This window comes from Meriones unguiculatus, chromosome 11, assembly GCF_030254825.1.
Source record: "Meriones unguiculatus strain TT.TT164.6M chromosome 11, Bangor_MerUng_6.1, whole genome shotgun sequence".
NCBI classification, from domain to species: Eukaryota; Metazoa; Chordata; class Mammalia; order Rodentia; family Muridae; genus Meriones; species Meriones unguiculatus.
The window spans coordinates 9,672,003-9,692,191 of NC_083359.1; the positions used below are offsets into that span (position 1 = coordinate 9,672,003).

At 43.3% G+C, this 20,189-nt stretch overlaps 1 protein-coding gene across 3 annotated transcripts in view; it reads left to right on the forward strand.

Moving 5' to 3' along the window:
- The first annotated feature begins 238 nt into the window (after positions 1-238).
- The window catches only part of Prpsap2 (phosphoribosyl pyrophosphate synthetase associated protein 2), a 34,318-nt gene continuing 14,367 nt past the window's right edge, over positions 239-20,189 (forward strand). Inside the window, exons 1-7 of one of the 3 annotated variants that reach the window (XM_021639178.2) lie at positions 248-373; positions 5,351-5,446; positions 5,682-5,832; positions 6,721-6,773; positions 9,327-9,393; positions 13,096-13,268; positions 16,923-17,038. In XM_021639178.2, coding sequence (XP_021494853.1) covers positions 5,714-5,832; positions 6,721-6,773; positions 9,327-9,393; positions 13,096-13,268; positions 16,923-17,038 — 528 coding nt within the window. In that variant the 5' untranslated portion in view covers positions 248-373; positions 5,351-5,446; positions 5,682-5,713. Of the gene's footprint in view, positions 374-5,350; positions 5,447-5,681; positions 5,833-6,720; positions 6,774-9,326; positions 9,394-13,095; positions 13,269-16,922; positions 17,039-20,189 lie in introns of all 3 variants that reach the window. The other 2 variants (XM_021639179.2, XM_060363573.1) reach the window with 2 other exon arrangements.

A 20,189-nucleotide genomic window follows, 5' to 3' on the forward strand; every position in this document is an offset into this window, starting at 1 on the left:
CCACCTCACCCCCTGGGCGGGCCACGCCCACAGCCCCAATCAAATGCTGTGTCTGATCTTGGCCCCGCCTCCTTCCTCGCCTCTCGAGTCTGACCACGCCCACGCCACTTCTCCCGCCTAGTCCGGCGGGCCACGCCCACAGCGCCAAAGGCAGCTCCTGCTACGCCACACCTCCTGCCTCGCCTGGCCACGCCCCCTCCGCGACCACGCCCCCTCTAGCCAGTTGCCCTCAGGCCCCGCCCCCGGCCTCGCAGTCTCGGACGGCGTTCTCGTGCTCGGAGTCGCCATTTTGCTGCAAGACGCCGTGCGGAGCGCTGCGCTCTCTTCCTTCGGCAGCCGAGGCTGCGGCGGGCCGGGCTGGGGTCGGGACCAGGTAGGCGGGCGGGAGCCGCGGCGGGCGGACGGCGAGCCCGCGCGGTGCCGGGCGGGAGCCGCGGCTCCGGTTGCTCCCGGGCGAGCCCGGAGCTCCGTGTTCGCCTCGACCGGCCTCCGTGGCCGGGGAAAGGATGATTGTGCTCCGTTCGGACGTGGGAGAAACGAGGAGCGGCGTTAAGACACTCGGCCGGGAAAGGCTTTTCCTCAGTCTCTTACATTGTTGATAAGGATTTTTTTTCCCCCCTTATTTTGATATTGGCACAGTGTGGGTGTTTAGCCTTTAGGAGGGATGCGAAAATACTGAGCCCGGCTATGAGGCCTGAGGAAGTGGGAGTTTGCAGGGTCTTAGAGAGTTTCTTTCCGTTTTTTTCTCTCGGTGCTGGGGCCGAACACCAGGTGCTGCAGGCTGCGCGAGCGTTCTGCCACCGAGCCATCCCCTGCCCTAGTGCTTAAGATTTTAAATGCACAAATAAGAACAATGAAGGCATGCTATTGAGTCCCACTATAGAAAACCTCTCTGGTCCTTATCCTTTGCTGCTCTGGTTTGTACCGTTATCACCCAATTTTTGCATAGATAACCGTTCTGTCCATTCGCTACTTCGAGGTTGAACATAGAGCCACTGTTTCTGCTCTTGAGTACTCTTGCTGTTTGTGGGGTTAGTGGCACACCCCTTCATACCAGAGGCAGGTAGGAGGATCTCACGTGCGAAGCTGGCCAGCCTGGTCTTCATAGCAAGTTCCAAGCCAAACAGGACTACAAAGTTGTTTTGTTTTTAACTTGCAGATAAATTCCAAAATTTGACAACATAAACTGTCGTTCTATGTTCTTTCTTTGGCATTTAATATGCATCTTTTTTTTTTTTTCTGAATAAGGTATGTATGCAGTAGACATTTCAAAATCTGAGAATTTGTCTGAGTCTGTTGACTGGAGTTCATCAGGTTGCCAAGTCATGTTCTGTGTGACTGAGAGTCTACAACCTATTGTTGTATGCAAGGAGCTGTATTACAGTTCTGTATTACAGACTACTGCCAAGCACTGCCCTTTAGGGACTAATGTCATAAGAGGCAGAAAAAAATCTGGAAAATAATGGCAAACCTTGTCTTCCTACTAAAATTACTTCCCCAGCTGTGGGGCCTGGAGAGCTGCCTCAGTGGTTAAGAGTGCTAGTTGTTTGACTGGATTTGAGTCCCAGCACCCACACATGTGGCAGCCCACAACCACCTCTCACGCCAAACCCACAGGATCTTGCACCCTCTTCCGGTACCAGGCACACATGTAGTGTGCAGATATATATGCAGACAAAACACCTTTACACATTAAAGAAATAAAATTAAAACAACGACTTACCCAGTTCTAAAATAATTTTAACTGTTTCCTGCTTCCCCCAAGTTGTCTCTCTCTCACACACACACACACACAAAAAACAAGTTTCAGAAAATATAGCATTAGCCATAAGAAAGCATTCTTACAGCTATGATAGGAGGTGCACAAAATGCCAGGGACCACAGAGTATGGAAGAGTCATGAAGTTTTAGTTCTGCCCTATAGCTATCAACATTATTATTATTTTGAGACAGTGTTTCTCTGTGCGTAACAGCCCTGGCTGGCCTCAAAAAACTCAGAGATCTGCCTGCCTTTACCTTCTGAGTTCTGGGATTAAGGTTTGCATCACCACCACTTGGCCTTAATATTGTTTTTATTTTGTACTTTATTATTTATTTATTTTGTTTGCTTTTTTTCAGGAAAGGTTTCTCTGTGTAAACCTGGTTCTCAGCTCAGAAATCTGCCTGCCTCTGCCTCCCAAGTGCTGGGATTAAAGGCGCAACCACTGTCTGGCTGTACTTTTTATTTTCAGAGTTGGTGGCTGAAACCATGTGTGAGCACAAAGTATCCACTTTTTTTCTTTTTTTTTTTTTTTTTTACTAAGGTACACTTCCAGTCCCGCTCATCAGTGCCAGTAATCCCTACCGTTCCCCCGGAATTGGAACCCAGGCTCTGTGCATGATAGCAATTGCTCTACCACTGAGGTAGCTTTTCCTGGAGTGAGGGGCATCACTAATAAAAGTACCTCCTGTATACTTTCTGTCAACAAATGACTTTCAGTTCTATTTGCTAATTATTGTACCTGAAATGAGGCTTTGTTCAGGATACAGTGGTTGAGCCTCTGCTGCCTGGACCTTCAGTTTTGGTGAAGAAGCCATTATCAAGCCTATGTCTTTGTTGTCTGGGAGGTATACAGGTCTAAGATGTGGCTTAGGCTTGTTGCTAAAGCCCACAGCCGTCTTCCTCTAGCCATCTCTAGAAGTGGGTGCTTTAGAGGGGAAACAGCACACACTGTGAAGCTGCCTCATCTCTAGTATGAATGTTGAATGCTGATGGTTTGAAGTAGTAAATCCATCTGAAACAAGTGATGTTCAGTGTGGAGAAGCCTCTTGACTCATGAGACCTGACAGGTTATCTCTCAGATGAATGTGAGTTGCTCCTTGAAAGGTCTTGAGATTCTCTGGAAAAGATGTATTTTCACCCACGCATAAATATTTTTCACATATTCTAGAGTAAGTTTAGGTTAAATAGGAAAGCAATTAGAGCACATGGGGGGAAAGAGCATTCTCCGTACTCTCCATTTCACACTGAAACTTGTGTTAATGAGCACCTGCCCTGTAGGGACGCTGAGCCTGACAAAAAGCACATTACAGTGGGAGGCTGCTGGCCTTGGCGGCACAATCAAACTTTAATTCCAGCATTTGGGAGGCAGGTGGGTATCTGTAAGTCTGAAGCCAGCCTTGTCTTCATAGTAAGTTCCAGGCTAGCCAGGGCTACATAGGGAGACCCTGTATCAAAAAACAAAACAAAAAAAAAAAAAACCAAACACTGTTAGAATTTCTGACAGGAGGAGGGAAAGTGGAACTAGAGGCAACTCCTCCAGGTGAACAGCGTGGCAGTGACCCTTCTGATAGCCTTTTCCAAGCACACACCCTGCCTACCTCTGCTGTTCAAGGGTGGGCAGACATTAGGATTTGGCCCACTTCACACTAGGCAAGCCTTACGTCAGCGTTTGACTTTAGAAGCTGTTGCTCGAGTGAGCTTAGGAGAGCAGGCAGGCTGCTGTGTGCGTGTGAACCACAAAAGGGATGGATGGCTTCAGGAGATTCCTGGAGGAGCTCTTCCTATCCCTTAATACTTTATGCTGTTCCAGGTCCTCTCAGGATTGTCTTACATTGTTATTTAGGCGCTTTTTATTTGAACTTTAGAGGGTGTAAAAGGTGGCCAGCCCAGGTATTTTACTGAATTTAGTAGATAACCAAAGCTGCTGTGTGGTTGCTGGGAGCCCAAGCTGTGTCCTCTGCTAGAGCAGTAAATACTCTTAACTTGCAAGCCATCACTCCATCCCTGCCGGGGCAGTGTTTCTTTTCCACCATCCCATTCTTTGAAGCCCAGCTGCATTCTCTGAAAGCCAGGAATGAAATACTGTTACAGATGGAACACAGTAACTTTCCAGGTTTTGTGGCTGTGCTCAAGCACAAGTTGGTAAGCACATGAGTTGTGTTTTATGAAAGCAATCTTTGGAAGGACTGGGCTTGACTGAATAGTGATCTGTGGACCTCTGGTCCAAGCCACCTTCTACAGTGTACACCAGTGGACTCCTTACCAGCATTAGTTGGTTGGCTGTGTAGACATCTCTGTCTATCGCTTGCAGGCTTAAGGGAAATTGCCCTATAGCCTGTGTTGGAACCCTGGGCGTCCCATTAGGAATATCCTTTAAAGGGAGCTCTGATACAAATGTGCTCTTCTATGCTGCTGGTCAGACTGCACTGAGCCACCTAAGACTGGGTGTGTCCAGTGCATGTGTCATAGATGGTGACGTACTGACCACAGCAGCGCCACACTGTGGAAGTCCAGGTGGCAGTTAGGAAGAACAGAATAGGTTGTCCCAAACTCAAGTTGTTTGGTGAACAAGCAAATTACTGATATTCACAGTGATACTCTTTTGAGCTGGAAACATCAAATGTGTTTTTCCATATTTTATCCAGTTCTGGATGTGTAGGAAGGGCCTGAGGTAGTGTGTTTGTCAAGCGGAAAGAACCCTTACTGCCAGGGAAGGTGTACAAGAGGAGCCTTAGTGGTGATGTCTTAGGTTTTTACTAGGAAAATGTATTTGTAGTTTTTTGCATAATAAATGTTTTAATTTGCATAATAAAATAAAAAAACCACTAAATCAGAACAACACATAGCCAAACCAGCCTCCCAAGAGCTAGCCAAGCTGAGCAAACACAGGGAAGACAGAAGGATGTGTGTGCTTGGACAGTCACATCTTAAACCCAACCTGGCACTCTTACTGTAAGAGGAGGATTCTTAGCCCAGAGAGGCTAGGTCTTGCTCGTGTCTATCACTTCTGGACTGCTTTCTTTCCTACAATGGTATTAGCAGATCAGCCTTGTCCCAGTTGAGGGGAAGGAATACAACAAAACGAATTTTTATGTATGTTCTGTTTTGTGTTGCTTTTGAGACATGATTTCTGTGTAGTCCTAGCTGTCTTGGAACTCATTTTGTAGACTAGGCTGGCCTTGAACTCACAGAGATCCTCCTGCCTCTGCCTCCTGAGTGCTAGGATTAAAGGCGTACCTTGTCATGGGTCTTTTAATTATTATTGTTATTAAATTTTTATTTATGTGTATGGATGTTTTGCCTACATGTCTACATGCATGCCTGGTACCCACAGGAACCAGCTGAGGGTGTTGAATCCCCTGGAACTGGAGTGACAGATGGCTGTGAGCCCCATGTGGTGCCCTGGAAGAGCAGCTCATGCCAGAGCCACCTCCAGCACCCAGATGAATTTTAGCTGTGACGCAGAGCAGCTGCAGGGTGGGGGTGGGGAGCAAGTGTCATAGAAAGATCTGGGCCATTTATTTTTGTTTAAGGATCAGCTAGTTCATGTCCTTGCTAATGGCTCTGCCATTTTTCTGTGTTAATCCAGGAAGAATTTTCTTGTCAGAGAATAACAGGAGGTTGTCCATAATTGACTTTAAGCAGCAAACAGTAAAACACTGAGCTCTTCAGCTCCGCCTTTCTTGTAAGTTTATTATTTATTCCCAATGGGTATGAAAAGTAATGGAGTTGTGTGGTGCCGTTTGCAATCTTAAAATCCAAGGGTTGTACTTGCCCATACTGTATCTCCCTTAAGATAAAAGCCACCGTTATGGTGGCGACTATTTTCCTTCTGCTAAAGTCATTCTTTATTTAAAAACAAAAAATCCGCTCAGGTGTGTTTTATATATAGTGGTCCTTTATCTATACTTTTCTTCTAGGCTCTGAGAATTGGAAAACCAAGAAGGTTTTGATGTTTTGTGTGGCGCCTCCTGAATTAGAAACCAAGATGAACATAACCAAAGGAGGTCTGGTGTTGTTTTCAGCAAATTCCAATTCATCATGTATGGAGCTTTCAAAGAAAATTGCTGAGTGAGTTTCAGTTTTACCAGTCACATCCATACTCAATATGTGATATTTTAAGTGAGATAATCAGAGTAGCGGTGGTTATCAAGCTCAAAAGCAGGTATAGCTAACCTCTATGTCATCTGAATATACTCAGGGCTACCATGTGTGAGTGATCACAGCTCTTTGGGAGTGTGGTAGGCACAACTGTAGGTAAAGATTTAAGTCTAGCAAACAGGGATGTGTGCAGTGTATGAGAATAGTGTACAATTTGTAGTTTAGTATAATTTTAAGAAACCACTTAAACACGTACCAAGTATCTGCTATGCATAAAACCTTGATATAGATGTTATGAGTTAATGGTGAGCAAGCCAGTTAAAAGCTTTCTTTTCATGTAATTTACATTTTAATATGGGAGCCAGAAAGAAGCAAGCTAAGACAAACACCTAGGTGATTTCAGGTGGTAACAAATGCTAGGAAGAAGGCAGCGACTGCATAGGGATGGGGTAGAATGGTCTGCCTTAGCTTAGGTGCTCAGGCACCTTTTAAACCAAGGGGCGTCTAAGAGTTGAAAGACTCAAACCATGCAGTGAAGGTTGGGGCAGAGCCATCCCTCTATGTGGAGAGAACAAGTCCCAAGGCCTGAGGCACGTAGCCGGGAGTGTTGGTGCCTGTAGCGAACGTGGGCAGTGGGGCACAGAGCACTAGGAAGAGGGCCTGTGAAGCAGGACAGCCAGATTGCGTAGACCTTGGGTGGTCATGGGGTGGAGGTTAGGGGTAGGCAACAAATAGCTATGCTGTAACATTTATTTCATAATTAGAATAAGTTTTGTCAACTTATAAGTCATCTTTAGTAGTAAAGTTGTTGGGTCTGTTCTGTTGCCTTCTCAGCTTTTCCCCCTTTCTCTTCTCTAGGCGGCTGGGGGTGGAGATGGGCAAAGTGCAGGTTTACCAGGAACCTAACAGAGGTGAGCTTCCTTGGACATATGTATTGTGGATCTTGCAGAATGTGGTATAATGGGTCATCAAGTTATCCTCGACTGTGAGACAGATTCAGTCATCTGGTCAGTTCTGATAGCAGGCAGGCTATCAGCAGGCCACATGGAGGAGTGTAGTTTTCAGTCCTTACTAGTACTGTACAGCAATATCCCTGTGCAAGCCACATGTAGGGGTTTGACAGCTGGGTCTTAGGTCTGGTTCAATAAATACTGCCTAAGTATGTACCTACCTGTCAGTTTAGCTGTTGGTTGAGGTTATTTTGCTGTAGGTAACATAAGTCCTGTGTGCCTACCTTTAGTTTGTAGGTATGTGGGCATGCACAGGATTACATACACACCCATGCTCATATGTGCTGCATTATTGAACCCAAGACTTCATGCATGCCTACCTACTGATCTGTACCTCTAACCCAGCTGCTTATTCTTTATTTCCTCTAAAGCCAAGGGTTAATGCCTTAAAATGTTGCTGGGAAATAGTTGCAAGAAATGTTGTTTAATCTTTGGTATTTCTTTAGAATGATGGGTATTCTGGGCTGGAGAGATGGCTCAGAGGTTAAAAGCACTGGCTGCTCTTCTGGAGGTCCTGAGTTCAAATGTCAGCAACCACATGGTGGCTCACAACCATCTGTAATGATCTGGTGCTGTCTTTCTGGCCTGCAGGGACACATGCAGGAAGAACACTGGATACATAATAAATAAGAAAATCTTAAAAAAAAAAAAAAGAATGATGAGTATTCTAGCAGGGGTAGTGGGAGCTTATAAGGACATGAAAATTTTAATCCTTGTTCTTGGCCAATAATAAGTGGGATAATCTCTATACTGGACATAATCTTTTGGCACATAGTAGGTGCTCAGTAAACACTCATTCAGTCTGTTTTCACTACAGGAATTTGTCTAGTATTTAAACTTTAAAAAACTGCTCCATCAGGAGGGTGGGACCGGGAGGGGCTTATGGGGGGATACAAAATGAGTAAAGTGTAATTAATAAAAGTTAAATAAAAAATTAAAAAAAAAAAAACAACTGCTCCGTCTCCCCTAGTTTTCCTAAGATGGTGGGTGGCACAGGGCAAAGCATGATAGAAATCTGGGGAGGTTCTTTTCAAGGAGACTGGCTGAGGGAGAGAGCTGTGGAGGACCAGGCTGTGGGACAAGGCGGGCTTGTTCACTCCCACGCTCAGGAGTAATGGGAGGGAAAGTCCTTGGTTTATTGCAGAGGAACTAACTTCTGTATTCCGTACTGTTCATAGATACTGAAAACCTGGGTCAGAGATAGGTACAAGGTCCCATAAGTAGCAGTACCAAGATTTAAATCCAGATTCTTGGCTCTAAAGCTCATTTGTAGCATCACATCATACCTTTTTGTAAGCACACACTCATTTTTCTCTAGTAACTTTGTTAGTTTTGAAGCCAGAAACTGTAACTTTGTAGCCCAAACTGGCCTTGAACTAATTATGTAACCCAGGTTAGTCTCAACCTGAAGATCCTCTTGCCTTAGCCTCCTGAATGCTGCTGTTAAAATGCTGTTATCACCACCCCCAGTTCTTTTTTTGCTGGTACTCAGATGGAACACAGAGCCTTGAGCAAGGCATTCTACCACTGAGCTACATCTCCAGCTTGCCGACATTTTTAATGAAAACTTTCAAACATATGAGATAATTGAAAGAATAGTACCATGACTGGCCAAATTGATGTGTGTTTGATAATTTTGCTATTTAAATATGTTACATCTGAAAGTAAGATGCAGACATCAAGACACTTAATCCCTAAATGGATCCTGGCCACATGAGTTCTTGACATAAATAGAATACTTCAGTCACATGAAATAGAATATTTCAGTCACATTAGCTATAATTATGAATTTTGGGGGGCTTGTTGTTGGTAGTTTTGTATGATTCCAGCTTCAAGTGATTGGGGTTTTTCAGTTTTATTTTTTAATTTTTGATTTGTTTTTGTTTGCTGTTGTTTTATGAATCAGTCTTACTTTGTAGCCCAGGCTAGCTTCCAACTCCTTTATCCTTCTGTCTCAACTTCTTATTGAAATTCTAGGCAAGCACCACCATGCCCAGAAGGTGATGGGTGATGTGGTCTCTCTTTTGATACAGAACTCTACTTCACCCTGCCTTTTCCCTCTTGTGGTGATGTTGCAGACCTACCCTGTGGAGGGTTCCATCCTGGATTTGTCCCTTGTTGCTAATCACAGATGCTTAAGAGCAGGGATATTCACCAGTCTTCTCTTATCCCACAACATTCTAGGCTTTTGCCTCAGTTCTCAGTTGATGCTGCTTGGATGCTGACTACATCGTTTCTTGGTTGTACTCAGTGTGACACAGCAGATACTGCTTACGTGAGGAGGGAAGCCTAGATTTGTTTCAAAAGTAGGATTTGTGGCACTGTACTTAATGCCAGTGAGTTTTGTTGTTGGTAGTAGTCCCAATTTTTGTATTTTATAAGGTTGGAAATTAATGCGAACTTGGTGTATATTTTAAAATTTTGAATTATGTTTTTCACTCCTTTTCCTTTTAGAAACAAGAGTTCAGATTCAAGAGTCTGTAAGAGGAAAGGATGTATTTATCATCCAGACTGTCTCAAAGTAAGTGATTTCTAATTGCCTCTTGGGTCTGCTGGTTTGAGTCTGAACATCTGGCCTCAAAGGAGAAGATAGCTTTAGAACGAGTGTGCTTTTGCTAGTCTTTTTTTTTTTTTTCCCCTCAATGAGTGTCTTGCCTACATGTTTATCTGTCAGGTACTGTGTGTGTGCCAGGTGTCTGCAGAGGTCAGAAGAAGGCATCAGATCTCCTGGGACTGGAGTTAAAGAGTTGTGAGCTTTGATACGGGTTCTGGGAATTGAATCCTGGTCCTCTGGAAGAGCTGGTGCTTTGGTGTTTGTTTGTTGTTTTTTGTTTGTTTTGTTTGTTTGTTCTTTTAATGGTCATTTGAAAAATGAGAATCCTGCCATTCTTGTAGACGATGTGGCGGCCTCCAGACCCAGTGGAGCCCAAGCCAGAGCAGCACCATAAACTCATGTACTCTAGGAGACCCAGTGCTCTTCACTGAGCCGTCTCTGCAGTCCTTTTTTGCTAGTTTCTCTAGTGAAACTGCTGACTTTTTGTTCCTTTCTCCCTCCGTCTCTTTCTTTTGTTTTGATAAACTCTTGCTATGTTTCCAGACCGGCCCAAGGCTCCTAGTTCCAAGAGATATCTCTGCCTCGGCCTTCCTAGGCAGGTATCACTGTGCCTGCCCTTCTCTGGATTAGTTTGTTTGGGTGTTTGTGGTTTGTTTTGACAGGGTCTTATGTATCTCTGGCCTCAAACTTGCTGTGTAGCCAGGAATGATAAATTGCTGATCCTCCTGCCTCCCCTGCTGGAGTTCGGAGACTACAGGCATGTGCCCCTATTCTCAGTTTTATGCAGTGCTGAGGATTTGTGCAGTGCAGGGCTTTGTGCGTGCAAGATCAGCACTCTACCAACTGAGCTGCATCTCCTTTTCTGTACTTTTTTGTTTTGTTTTTCTTAGATGTATTTGTTTTTATTTTATGTGTATGAATATTTTGCATGCAAATATGTAACTGTACTGCATGCATTCCTGATACCTGTGGAGACCAAAAGAGGGTGTTGAGTCCTTTGGGACTGGAGTTAGGGACAGTTCTTAGCCATCCTTTTACTTGCCTTTTTTTTTTTTTTTTTTTAAGATTTATTTACTTAGTTTGACTTGTGTGGATATTTCACCTGCATGTATGTACATGTCCCACATCTGTGTGGTGCTTACAGAGGCCAGAAGAGAATGTTAGGTCTCCGAGAACTGGAGTAACAGATGGTTGCGCATTGTCACATGGCTGGTGGGAATTGAACCCAGATTTTTCTGCACAAATAAGAAGTGATTTTAACCACTGAGCCAACTCTCCAGCGTCTTCTTCTGTACTTTTGATGAGGGAAGTAGCAAGCAGTAGAGGCTCTTAATGATAGGACCTGTAAAGATGCTCTAGCAATCAGGAGCCATGTTGGCACTTAGTCTCTGTGCGTAGACTGTTGTCAGCAGTCCCTGTTTGTCAGTTCCTTATTTTTTTAATCAGATCCTTCTCTTTCCATGTAGTGCATTGAACCTATCTTGCCTAGGTTGCAGAAAACTTGCACATCGGGATCCTCTTTCTGAGATGCCAAGAAATAGACTGGGGCTTTGATAAGTGTCACATTCAACTGCTACTTCATTGTATGGGTTGATTGACTTGCTGATGGGTTAAATAACAGTAGTAGGAATCAGACCCAGAGCCTCCTGTTGTTGGTCAAGCCTTGTACCACTGCACTGTAGTACCACCCACCCCTTGCTTCATTTTAGAACAGACTAGTTTAAGCTAGTAAAACCTAAGACAGATTTTAAGTGCAGAAACTTCTGTCCGTTAACTGACATTTTCTTGTCATGTTTGCTTATCCGAGTTAATGGTAGTAAGCTGTTTTGCACTCCTGGTTTGCTGGCCTCAGGGTAACTTTCAGCTCATTGCGCATTTCCCTCCTTACCATTCCTTAAGGAATGCTTTTCTAGGGTTCATCTGGGGTCAAGCGTGTTCAATAGTAATAGAACCTTTTCATCTAAATGTTGGCATTCAATTATTAACAATATTTGTTGAATTTTCCAATAATTGGGAGCCTGTTACATGTGTGAAATGCTTTCATGCTTGGAACAGTTGATGATCTAGTGAGGGAATACACATAGAGAACATGATAAAGCAGACAAGCAGATGTATGCCTATAATCCCAGCACTCTGAGCTGAGGCAGGAGGATCATTAGTTCAAGAGTAGCATCATCCATATGGTATATTTGCCCTGTAGCCCAACACATTTGCAGACATCAGTTTCATGTCACAGTGCCAAAACATTGGCACTCCCTGCATAGTGAGACTGTCTCTCAAAGAAAACAGAGAATTTGATGGATAGATATCAGGTAAACCATAAAATAGTAAGTGCTATGTGACATATACCACAGAAGGGAGAGTGCTAGAGCTATAACTCACTGGTGGAAATTGTCTTCCATTCAAGAGCCCCTAAGTTCAATCTTCAACATTGCTAAAAGTTAAAAAAAAAAAAAAAGCGTTGGAGAGTTGGGATGATAGTAAGAGGGCAGACAAAGCAGACGTCAGTGCAGAGGAGAGTAGTGAGTGGGTGGAGCATGTGGTAAAGTGGAGCAAGATGTGAAGAGTATGCGAGCAGATCATCAAGGGGCCTGGAAGCCACTGTGTACCCCTTAAGTTCTGGGCCCTGGCTGTGGATGGAGCAAAACCATTGCAGGGCTTTGAGATTTTGCACTGACTTCCGCCTTAAAGACAAGCTGCTCTGTTTGGAGTGTGAACTGAGGGCTCCAGCAGGAGGCCCAGTGGAGGTAGTAGTAGTGATGAGATTCAAAGCTGTGTGAAGGGAGGAGTCTAGGTACCTCTAAACTCTGTCCAGAGGAGCCTGAGGAACATGGGCAGCAAGACAGTGGGCACAAGTTACCTGATGATGTAGGCTTTTGCAAGAGCAGTTCCTTTAGTATGGGTTAGATTTTAACATTCAGATGGAAACACCTAGCAACAGCTGATTAGATTGCTTTTTGAAGGGGATCTTGGGCTGAAAATAGGACTGTGAGAGGGGCCAGCATTCACAGAGTTGAGAAATGAAGAGTGACAGAAAAGACGAATGTGTCTTTGGCAGGAAGCAAGGGAACCCAGAAAAGAATCAGAAGAAGGGGAAGGAGGTAGAGGGACATTGTGCACCTATTGTAGGCACAGATGAGCGGCTGCCTTAGAGGAGGCAGAAAGGCTAAGAGGAAGACATGATTAGCCATGGCTTTAGCCAGTCCATTGTTGGAGGCTTTTGATTAAAGCTGGGGAGCTATTCTGGAGACCAAAGCTTCTTTTGAGTTGTATGGGAGAAAAAAAAGGGTAGGAGAGTGGGGATGTAGAACATCTCAAGAGAGGGCCAAAGAACTGGGATGATGAGGAAGAAGTTCACAGGTTGTTAGGAATGAGGGGCAGGAGGAGTGATGAGGACGGCACTGGTCATCCACAGAGCATGGTGAGGGGATGGTGACTAGAGTGTAACTTCAGAGTATAGTGAAAAGATCCCCTCTGCTGCCCAGTGGCTGAGTGCTTGTGGTGTGGAAAGTCTCTGATAGTCTCTTTCAGTGAGAAAACAGAGGTCATTTGGTCAGGAGCTGATGGAGGTCTGGGAGAACAGGGATTTGTCTTTTTGAGTCTAATGCTATAGCCTTGCTATAGTCTTAAGTAACATACTAAGTGTCTGACACTGTCCATGGATTTCAGGGATGTGAACACCACCATCATGGAGCTCCTGATCATGATATATGCATGTAAGACCTCATGTGCCAAGAGCATCATCGGAGTGATCCCCTACTTTCCTTATAGCAAGCAGTGCAAGATGAGGAAGAGGGGCTCCATTGTCTCAAAATTGCTGGCTTCCATGATGTGCAAAGCTGGTAAGAATGGCAGATTGATTTGTCTGTCTGTATGTTTATAGAGACAGGGTTTTTCTATGTAGTCCAGGCTGTCCTGGAATTCGCTATGTAGACCAGGCTGGCTTTGAACTTCTAGAGAGCTGTCTGTCTCTGCCTCCAGAGGAGGAGACTGAAGGTGTGCTCCATCACAGCAGATTTATTTTTTGACCTCAGAAATTTCAAAGCATTATCTTGACTAGAGTTCTGAAGAAAGTACAAGTAGTGAAACAGCTTTTAAAGACAGTTTATACAGCAAGCTCCCTTTCCCAGGAGAGATGTGCTGGTCCCCCAGAAGCTTCCTGAAACCCCAGTGCTGTATGGAGATGATACATTTCACATCCCCACTGAGCAGCATATACAGCACCAGGACACAGTCCTGAGGGAAGAGAAAGGGGTAACACAATACTTGGTCACATTATTGCTGGTAACATGAGGTTTAAACTTACTGATTGTTTGTTACTGGAGCTTCTCCTTAAGTGTTTTTGAACCATGAGTATTTGAAATCATGAAAAGTATACCACAGGTAAACTGGGGACTGGTTCAATTAGAAAACTGTAGAGAATTCTGCTTCCAAATCCCTAAGATGCAGAAGTAATAAGAAAAGCTTCTGTCAATAACGTCTGTTATCAGCTGCCATGTGGGTACTGGGACCCCAAGTCCTGTGGAGGACCAGCCAGTGCCCTTAACCCCTAAGTCATATCTTCAGTCCCTCATAGTTCTCTTTTGAATTTTGTCTGAAGCCTTCCCATTGTTTGTTATGGTGACTGTATCATTTATAATCCTACCAGAGTGAATAGTGTTTCTCTTTTCCTGTGTCCTTGGCAGCAATTATTGTTATTTGTTTTCTTGGTGCCATTGCCATTCTGGGGAAGATAGAATCTCAAAGTAGTTATGTGGGGGTAGACTCTTTTGTTTGGTTGTTTTTGTTTTGTTTTGTTTTGTTTTTGAGACGGTCTTACTAAGTAGACTGGGCTGTCCTTAAACAACAGTCTTGGATTCTGCTAGGGGTTCAGTTATAAAGATGTGGAGACTTCTGTATAGTTTAAAGCTTTAGGCCTTTTTCTGGGGCAGACTCATAGCTAGCTTCTAACTTAACCCGACCACAGTCTCCTTCCTCTCTGGTCTCTGCTTGCAGCCCTCCTTCTGCTCCCTCTCTCTGCCCAGAAGTCCCACCCTTGTACTTCCTGCCCTAGATATTGGTCACTCCTCTTTATTATAGCCAGTCAGCAGTACGATAACTCCAAAACCTCTCTTAGGTTGCCTTCAGGCAAAGAGGGCTGCTTGCCCTTCATGTTTTGGGCAGGTGTGGAAGGACAGACATTTACAAATAGAATGGGCCATAGAGATGACCCATACCAAAATCCTGCCAGCACTTACATATCTCCATAGAATTAACAGTTGAAAAGACAGACACAGAATGTAAGGAAAAGTCACCCCAAAAAGTTCAAAGGACTAAAGGCATCCCTCACCACATACAGTTCAAAGTAGTTTTAATTTATGTGTCCCTGATGGTTCAAGATATCAAACGTGGCAAAATATTTGTTGGCCATTTGGATGACTTTGTTAGAGAACTGTCTGGTAAGTTCACTCACCTACTGATTAATCGGCAGTTTGAGGGTTTTTTGGGTTTTTTTTTTGTTTTTTTTTTTTTGTGTTGTGATTGATTTTGTTTGTTTATTTTAGGTGTTTAATTTGTACATTTCTTTATATTCTACATAATACCCCTATCTAACATGTAGCTGGCAAAGATTTTCTCCTGTTCTGTAGGTTGTCCATTCCACAGTATTTTGTATTTGTTTATAAATGCTTTCATAGTTATCATTGTATTGTGTCAGATATCTGTGCCTGTGTGTACTTGTGAGTGTATATGACTATAAGAAGTATGTATTGGGGCTGGAGAGATGGCTCAGAGGTTAAGAGCATCAGCTGCTCTTCCAAAGGTCCTGAGTTCAATTCCCAGCAACCACATGGTGGCTCATAACCATCTATAATGAGATCTGGTGCCCTCTTCTGGCCTGCAGGTACACATGCAGACAGAACATTGTATACATAATAAGTAAATAAATCTTAAAAAAAAATATAGAAGTATGTATCACAGAAGTTGATGCAGACAAAAGAATGAAGCTCCCCTAGGTCACTGCTTCGTACAGACACTTACAGAATACATATTCCAATGTGGCTTTTCAAAGAAAACAGAAATAAAACACAGCTTTAAAATATGTAGACTTAGTTGGGCACAGTGGCAAACGCCTGTAATTCTAGCACTCAGGGAAGCAGAGGCAGGAAGAACTCTGAGTTCAAGGTCAGCCTGGTCTACAACGCTATACAGAGAAACCCAAACTTCAGAAACCTCGGGTATGTGGAACTTGTATTAGTTACTTATATTATTGATGTGACAAAACACTAAACAAAAACAGCTTAAGGGAGAAAAAGCCTATTTTGACTCACAGTTTGAGGTACACTCCATCATATCATAGTATTAAGGCGATCAGAACTTGGGGCAACTCATCGTACTGCATTTGCAGTCAGGAAGGAAAGAGTGGTGAATGCTGGACTCTGCCAACACCAACCTCAGACATCAGCCCAGGGTGTGGTGTCACCCACATTTAAAGTGAGTCTTCTTGCCCCAGTTTAATCAAAATAACCCTCACAGGCATGCTAGAGCTACACCTCACAATGTGTCTCAAGACTTAACCTCCTAGGTGACTGTACATCCTGTCAAGTTGACAGTGTTAACCACTGAACCCCCTGAGACACTGACAAGCATGGACAAAGGAAGCAGGCTAGCTCACTGAGTCTTCTGGAAGTTTTCTCCTTTCCCTTAAGACCACACAAGTTCACCATCTAACTCTGTTTGATAGTAGTACTTCTTAAATGTTCCCACAGGGTGTTTTTTACAGGGTGGTGTTGTTTTTTGTTTGTTTGTTTTGTTTGTTTTGTTTTGTTTTTGGTGACCATTTCAGGTGTCCTTTGTGGACACAGTGTGGGTTAAGGGGTCTTGGTATCTTATGTTGGGTTTTGCCATCCCTGCTAAGGAAACTTCCAGAAGATAAAATCTGCTGTAATAATACTTTCAGAAATACTTTTTTCTTAAGAATACCTGCTGTCTCTGTAGTTTATGGGCTTTTTTGTTTGTTGGTTTTGGTTTTTCAAGACAAGGTTTCTCTGTGTAGCCCTAATTGTCTTAGAACTCACTCTACTCTGTAGACCAGGCAGGCCTGGAACTCAGAGATTGACCTCCCTCTGCTTTCTGAGTACTAGGATTAAAGTCATGTATCACAACTGCTCAGCCAAAGGGCTTATTTTATTTATGTGTATGTGTGTGGCTGTGGTGCACATGGGCATTGGTTTCTAGAGGCCAAAAGAGGATCTCCGCCTCTGGAACTGGAATTATAGCTGGTTGTGTGCTACCAACCAAACTCACATCCTTTGCAAGAATTATTTGTTGAGCCATCTCCCCACCCCTACTTCTGTACTTGAAATAGAAGTGAAAATCATGTGTCTGGTATTACTAAAGTTATAAACAATAGCAGTGCCAGGCTTTCACCGTAGGAGAGTGTTTGTGCCTTCTCTGTTATACGGGTGTCGTAGAGTACTGTGGTATTGGTGACATGTTTAACCTGCTTGTATTTGAAGGCCTAACTCATCTTATCACTATGGATTTACACCAGAAGGAAATCCAGGGCTTCTTCAATATCCCAGTGGATAATTTAAGAGCCTCCCCCTTCCTGTTACAGTATATTCAAGAAGAGGTAAGCTATCCCTAAGTTTTAATGTTAATATTCTGGGATGATACAGTTTCTGTTTCATTTGAGTTTTTCCTAAAGGAATAAAATTTTATGTATTCTGATTAAAGAACTATTATACTTCATAAGTGCAAGTCTCTAAAACTTTATATCTGTAAATTTTTTTGCTCTGCTCTTTTTTCCCAAATTTTCATTTATATGCTTTGCATGCATGTATGCATGTACATCATTTGTGTGCCTGGTGTGCGTAGAGCCCAGAAGAGGGCATCAGATCTAGAACTGGAGTTCCAGATGGTTCTATGCTACCATGTGGTGCTGAGAATTGCACCCAACAGCTCTAGAAGAGCAAGCAGTGCTCCTAATTGCCAGTCATCCTTCTTCACCCCTCCTTATACTTACTGCCTTATGAGTTCCACACTGCTGACTTTTTCATCCAGTTTTCATGTTTCTCATCCATTTTGCTGGCCTTCCCCACTAGTGTTGCATTTCATCAGACCCCCTTTGTTAATTTTGAAGGAAAACTCCAGCTCTTTAAAGTAGTATCTGTTTTTCTTAAGCTGACCCTTTGTTGGATCACACAGAGCCAGATTCCATTCAATGATTTTGCCTAAAAGTTTGCAGAATTTGTTAGTCTTAGGAACATTTGTCATCTGCTAATTAAGAAGCATTTTACAACTGGGCTTGGTGGCACATGCCTTTAATCCTAGCACTCAGGAAATAGAGACAGGTGGATCTCTGTGAGTTCGAGGCCAGCCTAATCTACAAATCGAATTCAGGACAGCCAAGGCTACACAGAGAAACCCTATTTCAAAAAACCAAAAAAGCAGAAGAAGCCTTTTACATTTTTAATTTATGCTACACTTTGGTGTTTTGCTTTTAGGAGCTGTTTTAGTGCACACAGTGTTTCTATGCAGTAGCTTTTCCAGAGAGCTTCATTTCTCATTGCTGTATATAAGGACAGTACTTCAGACATTTCTGAAGCGTGTTTTCTGGTTGACAATACAGGCCGTCCTCATGGGCCTGGTTTTTTAGAGTCCTTTTGTTTTGCCAATAGTTTTCCTTGCTTGGCTGATACCTCTCTTTGGCAGAGTCTGACGGTCGGTGTTTGATGAACAAATAAAAGCACGATATTAGTTACTGTCCTTGTCCACTGTGACAAAGCAGCTGAAGAAGGAAGGGTTTATCTTAAGTCAGTGTTAGTTATTGTCCCTCATGCTGGAAGTTGTGGTTGACAGGAGTGTGACGTGCATACAGTCGGGAAGCAGAGAGATGAGGCCTTTTGCTCAGCCTGATCTCCTTGTTCAGCCCAGGACCTAGTCCAGCACTGCCACCCATGTTCAGGGTGAGTCTCTCCTCCTCAGTCAGACCTTTCTGAAGACACTCTTAGGACACACCCAATGGTGTGATGATGCTAAATCCACTTAGGTTGACAGTGAAGATAACCATCACAGCCATTCATAGTGAAATGATTTAGAAATGTTGTTGAAAAAGATGTATCAAACATCTGCATGTTTTCTTTAGAGTTATATGTAAGATACATTAAAACTACCAATTAAAAATAATCATTCATTCAGTTTGTTTTATTTACTGGTTTATTTTGAGATCAGCTTCTGTTCTGTTAACTAGGCTGATCTTGAACTTTGGGAATCCAGTAATCCTCCTCCTTCAATCTGGAGAGTGTTCACATTGTATCTGGCTATAACTTATTACTGTGTAGGCCAGGCTGGAGTTACTGCCCTTGCCTTGGTCTAACACTTGCATCCTTACAGAGTTTTGGGCAATAACCTCTCTCCTCCCAGCTTTGCTCATTAGCCAGTTCCTAAGCTGCTTATTTGGACTAATAGCTTCCTGCTACATTTCTTCTTGGTTCTTTCTCATCTATCAAACCTTGATCTTTGTATTTATGAGACTTCCTCTTTTGCCCTCTGAAGAGACAATGAGCCTGCTTTTATTAGAGTCCTTTGGTTTTATTAATGGCTTTGTTGGCTGTTGTACTGTCTCTTGGCAGGGTGTGATGTTATTTGATGAGGCAAAGAAGTGCATGAGACAGTTCAGAAAATGTTCCGGCTAAAACAAAGTGCCTAAATGAATACATGTTCTGCTTTCTTCCCTGAGAACATTGGGTAGGTGTGTCTTTTCTCTACATGCAAGTCCAGTCAGCATTTTTGCCCAGTTACTGAGTACTTGCTGTCTAGCCGGCCTTTGGATGCTACAGCCACCTTTGACAGTGTTGGGGCTAGAGAGAGTTCATCAGTTAAGAGCACTGGATGCTTTTCCACAGAACCAGTTCCCAACATCCACAAGGTGGATCACAAGAGTCGGCCTCCAGTTCTGGGGGATCCAGTGTCCTTTTCTGACCTCTGCAGTACCAGGCATAAGAAATGGTACATAGAAATACATGTAGAAAAAGAACACCTTTACACATAAAATTCAATTAAAAAAAAAAAAGTCATGTTATGTGAAGGAACAACAATGGGAATGTTCTTAAGTAGAACAATGGCACTTACGAATTGGTTGTTTCAAGACTATTTTGAAAATGCTGCCAGGATGGAGTCAGCGAGGTGTCACAAGCCTGAGATCCCAGCACTCAGGGAGGCAAAGGCAGGCGGATCTCTGTGAGTTTGAGGCCAACCTGGTCTACAAAGTGAGTCCAGGACAGCCAAGGCTATATAGAGAAACCCTGTCTCAAAAAACAAAACAAAAAAGAATGAAATCAGAAACAGCAAACTGCTGCTCAGCTTAAAAATGGTTCTGTTCTCTGTATGCAAGCATGATGATGACAAAATCTTCCCTATTCATCATCAGCACTGAGTACTTAATTTTTCAATACTGAAAAGATTCCTGAAGTGGCTGATTGTTTAGTACTTGGGTTTTCTTTGTTTGGTTTGTTTTATTTATTTATTTTTATTTTGGGGGGCAGTCTTATGTAACCTAGACTGGCCTTAAAATCCTGATCCTCCTGCTTCTTTTTTCTACCTCCTGAGTGCTAGGATTATAAATATGTGCCAGCTCACCTTGCTCCATTATTTGGTTTTTCTCTTAGGTATTTGTTTGTTTGTTGAGAGATAAGTCTTACTTTGTAGGCCAGGCTGTCCTCAACTCACAGAGGTCTGCCTGCCTCTGCCCACTGAATGCTAGGATTAAAGTTGCTATAATA